This window comes from Coregonus lavaretus, assembly GCF_964263955.1.
Source record: "Coregonus lavaretus genome assembly, chromosome: 27".
In the NCBI taxonomy this organism is placed as follows: Eukaryota; Metazoa; Chordata; class Actinopteri; order Salmoniformes; family Salmonidae; genus Coregonus; species Coregonus lavaretus.
The window spans coordinates 10157635-10168584 of NC_140014.1; the positions used below are offsets into that span (position 1 = coordinate 10157635).

At 45.6% G+C, this 10950-nt stretch overlaps 1 protein-coding gene across 1 annotated transcript in view; it reads right to left on the reverse strand.

The window, feature by feature from the left end:
- tonsl (tonsoku-like, DNA repair protein) overlaps window positions 1–9543 on the reverse strand; it is a 28147-nt gene extending 18604 nt beyond the window's left edge. Inside the window, exons 1-18 of the mRNA XM_084143970.1 lie at window positions 9169–9543; window positions 8824–8919; window positions 6651–6793; window positions 6205–6388; window positions 5659–5788; window positions 5051–5222; window positions 4486–4600; window positions 4147–4295; window positions 3687–3839; window positions 3404–3529; window positions 2973–3168; window positions 2700–2758; window positions 2462–2551; window positions 1546–1618; window positions 1232–1395; window positions 957–1080; window positions 242–483; window positions 4–63 (exon numbers count right to left, since the gene is read on the reverse strand). Of these exons, the coding sequence (XP_084000096.1) occupies window positions 4–63; window positions 242–483; window positions 957–1080; window positions 1232–1395; window positions 1546–1618; window positions 2462–2551; window positions 2700–2758; window positions 2973–3168; window positions 3404–3529; window positions 3687–3839; window positions 4147–4295; window positions 4486–4600; window positions 5051–5222; window positions 5659–5788; window positions 6205–6388; window positions 6651–6793; window positions 8824–8919; window positions 9169–9193 (2301 nt within the window). The 5' untranslated portion in view covers window positions 9194–9543. The remainder of the gene's footprint in view (window positions 1–3; window positions 64–241; window positions 484–956; window positions 1081–1231; window positions 1396–1545; window positions 1619–2461; window positions 2552–2699; window positions 2759–2972; window positions 3169–3403; window positions 3530–3686; window positions 3840–4146; window positions 4296–4485; window positions 4601–5050; window positions 5223–5658; window positions 5789–6204; window positions 6389–6650; window positions 6794–8823; window positions 8920–9168) is intronic.
- Between the last annotated feature and the right edge of the window lie 1407 nt (window positions 9544–10950).

A 10950-nucleotide genomic window follows, 5' to 3' on the forward strand; every position in this document is an offset into this window, starting at 1 on the left:
GACAGGGCGCAGAGGGCTGACCACGCCATCCAAGTCACTGTGGTCGGAGGAGCTGCTGTCATCCTGAGGAAGACAGATTATTTGTCAATAGGAACAGTGTAAATCTGCATCACAACAACTAACTTTAGGATTGCTGTTCTTGACTGAGATTCTATGACAGTCGAAAAGTGCTGGGTCATTGAGAATTAGTTTGAAACCTATAACAGACATCTAATTTCCTATGTTGTAATTCAACTAGTACCCCAAAGAGGATGGAGGCCTCTGTCCCTCTGTGTCGTTGTGGGGGCCCCGCTGTGCCGTTAGAGTGCCTCCGTGTGGGGCTAGGTGGTACAGCGCTCTCCTGGGGGCTCCTGGTTCTGGGCAGGCTGTTGGTGGCCGAATGGCGCCCTCCGGTGGGGATCAGAGGCTCTGAGTTCTCTGCATCAAACAGCTGACTGTCCTGCAGAGCGTCAAATGGCTTGGGGTGCGCGGGAGCAGTGGGGACTTTGGTACAGAGAGTGTAGAAACGTTAACTGCACAGTAGAATAGTGAACGTCCTTACAGCAACAGGAATGTATATTGTGGGAGATGCAGTATTTTCTGGACATGTATTAAGCTGATTTTAGGCCTCACAAACAGTGCGCGTGTGAGATGATGAATCCACATGTACTGAGTACATACAACACTAAAACTAAATGTGACACATTGAATATACAACAGGATTGGGGTCCATTTCATTTTAATTTCTAGTCAATTCAGGAAGTACACTGAAATTAAATTCTCTTTAACGCTTTAAAATGAGGAACATTTTGAATTTGGTTTACTTTCTGAATTGACTGGAATTTAAATGGAATTGACCCCAACCCTGATATAAAGGCCTCATAACCACCCAGTTTCATTATAAACCACTCTACACAGTTCTAGCCTTCTTGTATTGTGTAGGCCTACACCCACCAGGGGAAGTATGTAGGCCTCACCTAACCCTGCTAGGGCGCTCCTCAGCAGGTCCTCTGTGCTGGACAGCTCCTGTCTGGCCTCCCGGTCCAGCTCTCTTCTGTACATCCTCTGCCACAGCCGCAGGCTGTCCAGGGGTGTCTCACCCTGAGGGGGACACGCACATACATGAGCTACTTGCACAAACACTCACAGGTGCACACACAAACAGATACACACACCAAACAAACAAACACACACACACACACACATGCACCGTCCTCCAAAACACACACACACAACACCATATTGTCCTCACCTTGGCGTTGCGGACATTGACCGAGGCCCCCCTCTCCACCAGTAATCTGGCCGCTTGGAAGTGTCCACAGTTGAGGGCGTCGTGCAGCGGGGTGACCCCCTCACACAGAGACCCCCCCCCATCGTTAATGTTAGCCCCCCTCTCAAGCAACAGAGCCACCACGTCTGAGAGAGAGAGAGAGAGAACAGAGAGGGAAAGAGAGAACAGAGAGGAAGAGAAAGAACAGAGAGAGAGAGAAGCAGATTTGGGTTAAAATGCTGATTAAGTCTGATCTGGCTCCAACTCCACTGAGGGCAAGTGTATTTTTCTGTTACCTGTGTGTCCGTGGTTGCTGGCCTCATGGAGAGGAGTCCAGCCACAGTAGTCCCTGGGGTTGACAGGATGACCCTGAGAGACAGGCACACTGGCTGAATACTACCATAGACAGTACTGGCCCAATACTACCATAGACAGTACTGTCCCAATACTACCATAGACAGTACTGTCCCAATACTACCATAGACAGTACTGGCCCAATACTACCATAGACAGTACTGGCCCAATACTACCATAGACAGTACTGGCCCAATACTACCATAGACAGTACTGGCCCAATACTACCATAGACAGTACTGGCCCAATACTACCATAGACAGTACTGGCCGAATACTACCGTAGACAGTACTGGCCGAATACTACCGTAGACAGTACTGGCCGAATACTACCGTAGACAGTACTGACCGAATACTACCGTAGACAGTACTGGCCGAATACTACCGCAGACAGTACTGGCCGAATACTACCATAGACAGTACTGGCCGAATACTACCATAGACAGTACTGGCCGAATACTACCATAGACAGTACTGGCCGAATACTACCATAGACAGTACTGGCCGAATACTACCGTAGACAGTACTGGCCGAATACTACCGTAGACAGTACTGGCCGAATACTACCGTAGACAGTACTGGCCGAATACTACCGTAGACAGTACTGGCCGAATACTACCGTAGACAGTACTGGCCGAATACTACCATAGACAGTACGGGCCGAATACTACCATAGACAGTACTGGCCGAATACTACCATAGACAGTACTGGCCGAATACTACCATAGACAGTACTGGCCGAATACTACCATAGACAGTACTGGCCGAATACTACTATAGACAGTACTGGCTGAATACTACTATAGACAGTACCATAGTCACAGAGAAGTAGTAGGCGTATAAACCCAGTTCCACTCACCTGCTCCACCAGGTACTGGACCTGCTTCAGGTTCCCGTCTATACAGGCTCTGTGGAGAGATGTCTCCCCCTTCTCATTCCTCTTGTTCCACTGAAATACAGACAGACAGAGTCAGACAGACATGAGTCTCTGCTTCTTTCAGTAACTTCAATGCAGACTGCTTACACAAGTCAAAGAATAGAAGAAGAATCCCAGACAAATCAAAAGCAAAGACATCATTGCCAAATGTGGCACTTACCCGACCCGGCTTTCTCCTGCCGCTACTGACCATCTTGTCATATTCCTCTACATCATCGTCTACAGAGAGAGAAAGACACTGAAAATTAGCCGGACTAAAATTATCTGCCAAAGCAGTGCCAATTTTCCTTACTTTATTCAGCAACATCCTGTATGCTAAACTAAATAACCTGATAGCTCAAACTGAGGTAAAAGGTGCTTATTCTATCATATAACTAAGGTACAGATTCCCGCAGTGGACAAACATAGCTGTGGAGACCGTAGTCTCACTCACCAGAGTCTGAGAGCTGGATATCGCTATCCTCCATGGGTTCACTGTTCTCCATCTCCTCGTCCTCCTCTCCCTCGCTCTCCCCCTCAGGACTCCAGCCCTCGGTGGCACACAGCTCCTCTAGCCTGGCCTGCGTGTCATCAGTCTGCGACGAGCCCCTGCGGCTCTGGGCACCCAGCCACGTCTTCAGCACTCGCCTCTGATGAAGAGAGCGAAAGAAGGAAGGAGAGAGAGAGACCAAGAAAGAAAGAGAGAGAGAAATAAATGAAAATGGAAAATAAAAAAAGCTAGTGTAAATAACATGCGGTTTCTGCTGTCTGTAGAACAAAATATTTTATCTATACAGGCCTAGCGCTTTTCATTTCACTGAAAAAAACACTTAGCATATTTCTATGGTGAGCCCAGTCAGAGTGGACCACTACAACCTACAGTACCTGTAGTTTGAGTTGGCCAGCCCTCTCTGCACAGCGCAGGGCAGAGTCGTAGCTACAGTCCACATCCTCCATGGTCCTCCCACTCTCCTCCTGGGCTGCTGCGATGTTCAGCCACGTGTTACACTCCTGACACACACACACAAAAATGATGTGAGCATGGATTAAAAGAAGCACAGCCAATGCTGATAAGACAGTATGCACCAAAGGAAACCTTTCTATATGACAAGACTAAGAAATCCAACCCCATAGTGTTCAGCCACAGGTAAACCCAGGCAGGTCATACCTCTTTGGGGTTGCCCTGTCTGAGGGCCAACTCCTGTCTGTAATGCTCCACAGCCTTGTCATGCTGCCTGAGGTCTGTGTAGGTGGCAGCCAGGGACACGTGAATGACAGCCAGCTCCCGAGCAGGCTTCCCCAACGCCTCTGCACTGGACAGCTACACAACAGACAAGTGTCATGTCATTGGTCAAGATAGGTCAAGATTATACAATAAATACATGGATTGGACATACAGCTCATGAAACACAAGACTGACAGGTATAGATAGCGTGGGAGGGGGGGGGGGATAGGGAACGGTTGGATGGACGTGTACTTATCCAGACAAGTGATTTAAATAGTTAAATGGAGGCAACTGCCCCTTCATTTGGTGAAATAATCTACTTTAATAAACAGGAAAGAGAGGAAGTGAAAAGGGACACAGGAAGTGGTGACTGTGTGGGGCTACGTGAGTGTGATGTTTTCACCTGCGTACGGTAGGCGTCCAGGGCTTTGCTGTAGCATCCAACCTTACAGTAGAGGTCCCCCAGCTGCTCCGCCAGCCCCACAGCCTGCTGGGAACGCCCCTTGCCGCCCAGCTCTCCCGCTGCTTCCTCCAGCTGACTGCCCCGAATCGCTACGGCAAACACACACAGAGAGAGATCAAAGTTGCTGCCAGAGTAGGAAAATCATTGAATCTATGAACATTTCCCCCAGACAGACAGACAGACAGAAAGCCCAGTCCTGGTTGACATGTGTGGCCCAGCCCCTCTCTCTCCATCTCTGTGGTTTTAAGAGTAACAAACAAACAAGCCTCTCTCTCTCACCTTGTTTGAAGGCCTTCTTCACTGCCTCCCTGTCCACAACCTGCTGGGAGCCCAGAGAGAAGGCCTTCTTCAGGGAACGCCTGGCTGCCACAAAGTCACCCAGAGACAGCTGCACCTACACACACACAATGTACAGAGAGACACATGTAACAGAGCTGATTGAGTGACCACGCTCACATGATCACTCAAGAAACCCTGCTTAAGACCTGAAGAGTTGCATTGCGAGTCAATACCCAGGCTTTTAATGGGCAGGAGGAGACCCAGGTTCGAACTCTGTCACATGCACAGACAAATGCACACACACACTAGCTTATACTGTTAATGGGAAGTTTGTTATAAATATGCCATTTAGCAGACGCTTTTATCCAAAGCGACTTACAGTACATTTTTAGGTAAGGGTGGTCCCGGGGATCGAACCCACTACCCTGGCGTTACAAGCGCCATGCTCTACCAATTGAGCTACAGAGGACTACATAATATAACATAAAACTGTAATGCTTTATAACTGACTGAATTAGTGTGTTCATTTAAAAAATCTAACACCATGAGAATTTCCACTCCTCACCTTGCCAATGGAGTGGAAGCACTCGCTCTCGCTGAACTTGTCTTTGATCTTGCGGGCACACTCCTTGGCCTGCTCCAGACTGCGCATGGCATTGGAGTGGTGCCCGTTGCGGAAGTAGATGTTGCCCAGGTTGAAGTTGGCACGGTACAGATCCTCCAGGAGCTGGTTCTTCCTATACAGACAAGGGAGGGGGACACCAACTCACTTCATGGTAAGATATTAGGAAAGGTATTATCTACTGTACAAGGTTGCCATGGATTGAACCTTACTCTAGGTCCTAGTTCAAAGTGTAATAGACCTAGCTATATTATTACAGAGTGGCATTGTATTGCGCTGTATTTCATGTTCTGCCTGCTATTAAATGTGTGGCACTGCATTGCATGTGTATCTGTAGTCTAGCCGATGGCTTTGAACAGCAAGCGTTGGTGTTATGGTGTGCTGACTGTGTTCCCATTGGCAGACCAGTGCCTGTATCCACAAAACGTCTCAGAGAAGGAGTCCTGATCTAGGATCAGAATCCCACCTGTCCATATAATCTTATAAATTATGATATGAAAGGCCAAACTGATCCATCGTGGATACGGGCCCAGGTTGACGTGAGCTCTTACTCTGCAATGTAGACGCTGAGGCGGATGTATTCACTGCATTGCTTGGGCTCCCCCAGGTGGTCACACACCAGACCAAGGTTGAGGTACAGGCGAGCCCTCATCTCACTCAGCTCCCGAGCAGCCACTGTCCCTGAGGGGGAGAGGAGATAAAGCAATATACAGGAGGAGGTGAAAGATGGAAAACCCTATGGCTTACCTCATGAATAGGCCCAGGGGTTTTTCCTGATCAGATCAAGTGGTCAGGAAAAACTCTGGGCCCCACATTTGCCCAAAAAGTGACTTTTCTGTTCACACATTTATTTGCCTCACTTGGATTCATATATAAAAGCCGACCGACAAACATACGTAGACAAACATACACACACGTCTTACTATACTTGTGAGGACTTTTTGGGGACCAACAATTGATTACCATTCAACATCATATTTTCCCTAACCCTAGCATTTTTACAAGTGAGGACTGGCAAAATGTCCTCACTTCTCAGAACTTTTGTTGGTTTACTATTCTTGTGGTACTCACAAGTATAGTAAAACGTGTACACACACCTTCCAGTTCGTTGTCCACAATAGCCATGCTCTTCCTAAAGGCATCTTCCGCCTGCTTCAAGCTGTCCCTCGATTGGTCAGACTCGTAGCGGAATAGGAAGGTTCTTCCAATGGTGGCGAGTGCCCTTTGTTCCTCTGCATGATCATTGACGGAGCGAGCCAGATCCAGATGACATCTCTGGTGCTGAACAAAAGACACACTCTTAATTAATATACTCTGCTTATGTATGATTTGCAACAGGTGAAATGGTGAGGATACTCTTGTAATAAACAGGTGGTTAGTACAGAATCTGATTATATTCAAAATGTTGATTGTTCTTGTTGTGCCTTTCAGGCTGCATAGTTAGTCCAAAAAAAAAAATCTAAAAGTGTATCTCGAGTAATGTGCCCATCTGAAACAAAAGCAGGTAGAGGATCAGAGAGAAAAGCTTGAGCTGTTCACTCACCTTCAAAGCCGCCTCAATGTTCCCCATCTCTGCATAACACTCCCCAATCTTACGATTGGCCACTGCACGTCCAATGACATCATGCATTGCCGTGGAAATTTGCAGTTCCTGCCGATGTTCCTCAATGGCAGCTCCATAATCACCTGATAGGAAACAAAATGTGCAGAATCGTAGCGATGAATCAAGAATAGATATGACGATTAAATGATTGCACATGAAACCCAGACAAAAAAAAGTACATTACTTGGGGGGTTTTCACAAAATGTAATCCATAGAATAGTCCTTTGGAGGAAGGATTGTTGACATTTATATCTAAAAGCATAATTGTGAAATAATTACTCAAAATTGCTAAATGTATGACATTTTGGCCTTAACCAGCCCTTCTTTAAGACTCATGCTTCATCTGTACATTTACATTTACGTCATTTAGCAGACGCTCTTATCCAGAGCGACTTACAAATTGGTGCATTCACCCTATAGCCAGTGGGATAACCACTTTACAAATTATTATTTTTTATTATTATTATTTTTTTTTTTTTTTTTGGGGGGGGTAGAAGGATTACTTTATCCTATCCCAGGTATTCCTTAAAGAGGTGGGGTTTCAAATGTCTCCGGAAGGTGGTGAGTGACTCCGCTGTCCTGGCGTCGTGAGGGAGCTTGTTCCACCATTGGGGTGCCAGAGCAGCGAACAGTTTTGACTGGGCTGAGCGGGAACTATGCTTCCGCAGAGGAAGGGGAGCCAGCAGGCCAGAGGTGGATGAACGCAGTGCCCTCGTTTGGGTGTAGGGACTGATCAGAGCCTGAAGGTACGGAGGTGCCGTTCCCCTCACGGCTCCATAGGCAAGCACCATGGTCTTGTAACAGATGCGAGCTTCAACTGGAAGCCAGTGGAGTGTGCGGAGGAGCGGGGTGACGTGAGAGAACTTGGGAAGGTTGAACACCAGACGGGCTGCGTCATTCTGGATGAGTTGTAGGGGTTTAATGGCACAGGCAGGGAGCCCAGCCAACAGCGAGTTGCAGTAATCCAGACGGGAGATGACAAGTGCCTGGATTAGGACCTGTGCCGCTTCCTGTGTAAGGCAGGGTCGTACTCTCCGAATGTTGTAGAGCATGAACCTGCAGGATCGGGTCACCGCCTTGATGTTGGCGGAGAATGACAGGGTGTTGTCCAGGGTCACGCCAAGGCTCTTCGCACTCTGGGAGGAGGACACAACGGAGTTGTCAACCGTGATGGCGAGATCATGGAACGGGCAGTCCTTCCCCGGGAGGAAGAGCAGCTCCGTCTTGCCAAGGTTCAGCTTGAGGTGGTGATCCGTCATCCATACTGATATGTCTGCCAGACATGCAGAGATGCGATTCGCCACCTGGTTATCAGAAGGGGGACTGCTAGCTACAATGCAAAAATTGATGTCATATGAAGCTTTACCGCTTGCTCTGTAATATGAGTAGTATTTTGATTTCAATCAAATAAACATAAATGTCTGAATATTGAAAAATATAAACATGAATATTGAAATATAAAAATTTTGATTAATAGGCACATTGTTCAATATATTATTGAACATAATACTCTACGGCATATCAAAGTTCCAGAGTGGGATCACCAACAGACCATCTTGACTCCATTTTCACATTCACTCTGTTGGTAATGCTTACAAATTGGATCATAACTCTAAAAGTAGCAGAAATCCCACTCAGGAACTTTGATATGCCCTTAAGAGTATATTATGTTCAACATTATATACAAAAATATTCAGAATCTAAAATTTTATATTTTCAATATTCATGTTTATATTTTTCAATATTCATAAATTAATGTAAAAAAGTTATTGAAGTCAAAATACTATCATATTACAGAGTGAGTGGTACATTTTCATTTGAAACCAATGTTTGCTTCGTATCACCTAAAGATTAAACACTATGGAGTCTTAAAGGAGGCCTGGATAAGGCCAAAATGTCATAAATATGCCAACTTTGATAAAAGCATAAATGAGAAATAATTTAAATACAAATGTCAAATATGTCAACAATCCTTCCTCCAAAGGACTATTCTATGGATTCGTGAAAATACCAAAAGTCATGGTATTTTTATGTCTGTGTTTCATAAAGAATATTAGATATGACTAAATTGACACTTTCTCTATGCAATGAAGTAAAAAGATGATCACATTACCATTTCTTGACAACACCTCTCCCAGTTGATTGCACAGACTGGCCTCTTCTCTCAGATTATTATTGCTCTGAGCTTTGTTCTTAGCTTTCTGTAGTTCTATGGGGAAAAAATAGGAAAATAAATTGTGTGTGAGCGTATGTACAAAGCCCACAAATGCCAATTGCCTGAATGCCTTGGTATGAAGTATGTTTGGTCAACAATAGTCTCGCGTTGCCATACCTTCAAAATCACGTCAACAACAACAGCAACCTGGCAATCAAGATATATATAAAAACGCAAACGCAATGCAGGTTTTGCCAGCTATTACTCATCGTTACATGATCGGAGTAAAGGTGAGCAACTTACGTTTTATCTCCCGGGCAGTGTTCATCTGGTCCCGTCTGAAAGCGTACGTTAGGCAGAACTGACAAAATATATCTTAGATCTGCATTGCAAGCTAGCTAGCTAGCTATCATTGACTAAGTAAGGTACTAACGTTACACGGCTGGCTGGCTTGCTAGCTAAATTAGCTGGCTATCTAGGAGTGATTGTGAAGACACTAACGTCAACTACCGTTTTTATTTTTCTGTCTGTTGTTAGACTTTACTGCCTACCTCATTATACGCTCTCTACACTTATTCTTGATCGTGATCCATAGTTCCTATATAATCCGATGAACGTTAATCTGTTTTTGTAGTTAAAATCATTTGTTATCGTCTCAGTACCTTTCCATAAAGTCCCGCCAATGTTTCTTCTTCTTCTTTGGGATTGGGTTGGCAGATCACATCCAACGTTGCATACACTGCCACCTACTGTACTGGGGTGTGAGGCAAGTCACGGCCTACCTACATTAAATTATCTTCATTATTCCTGTTCCTCTAAGAAAGTGAAAGAGCCCTAGACACCACTTCCCTCCCCCTACTACACCACCCAAACCCCGTCCAGCCTCTCTAACCCTTTCACACAATCTCACCCTATCTACCTCATACAGTTCACAAAATATCAACACATGCTCCACCGTTTCCTCCAATAAACACTCATCATACAGACTTGTTTCATGTCTCCCTATCATCCATAACGTGGCATTCAAACCTGTGTGCCCAAACCGTAGTCTACTCCACACAACTTCCTCTCTCCTATATCCCATACTCCCCACCGCTTCCTTTACTGACCGGTGCAAGCGATAAAATTGCCTCCCCTTACTACTAGCATCCCACTCCCTTTGCCAAAGATCGAGCCCTTTTGCCTGGATCAAGGACTTGACTACCCTGCGGCCCAGTGGGACCTACTCCCTCTCTCCTCACAGCACTCTTAGCCACCACATCGGCTTTCTCATTATCCTCCACACCCACATGGGCGGGAACCCAGCAAAAGCTTACCACCACTCCCATCCTCTCCAATCCCATTAACAGCCCCATCGTCTCCTATCCGACCTGCCCGTCTTCACACTACTCAACACTGCATCCGAATCAGAGCAGATCACCATTCTGAGTGATTTCACCTCCTCCACCCATCTCAAACCTTTAATCGTGGCCATCAACTTGGCCGCAAACACTGACACATAATCAGTTAACCGCTTACATACTCTAACATTGAAATCTGGGATATAGACCCCTGCCCCCACCCTACCACTGACTGGATCCTTTGAACCATCTGTATATATCGTTAAAAACGATTATCTATATACAGTTGAAGTCGGAAGTTTACATACACCTTAGCAAAATACATTTAAACTAAGTTTTTCACAATTCCTGTATTTAATCCTAGTAAAAATGTCCTGTTTTAGGTCAGTTAGGATCACCACTTTATTTTAAGAATGTGAAATGTCAGAATAATAGAAGAGAGAATGATTTATTTCGGCTTTTATTTCTTTCATCACATTCCCAGTGGGTCAGAAGTTTACATACACTCAATTAGTATTTGGTAGCATTGCCTTTAAATTGTTTAACTTGGGTCAAACGTTTCGGGTAGCCTTCCACAAGCTTCCCACAATAAGTTGGGTGAATTTTGGCCCATTCCTCCTGACAGAGATGGTGTAACGGAGTCAGGTTTGTAGGCCTCCTTGCTCGCACACGCTTTTTAAGTTCTGCCCACAAATGTTCTATAGGATTGAGGTCAGGGCTTTGTGATGGCCACTCCAATACCTAG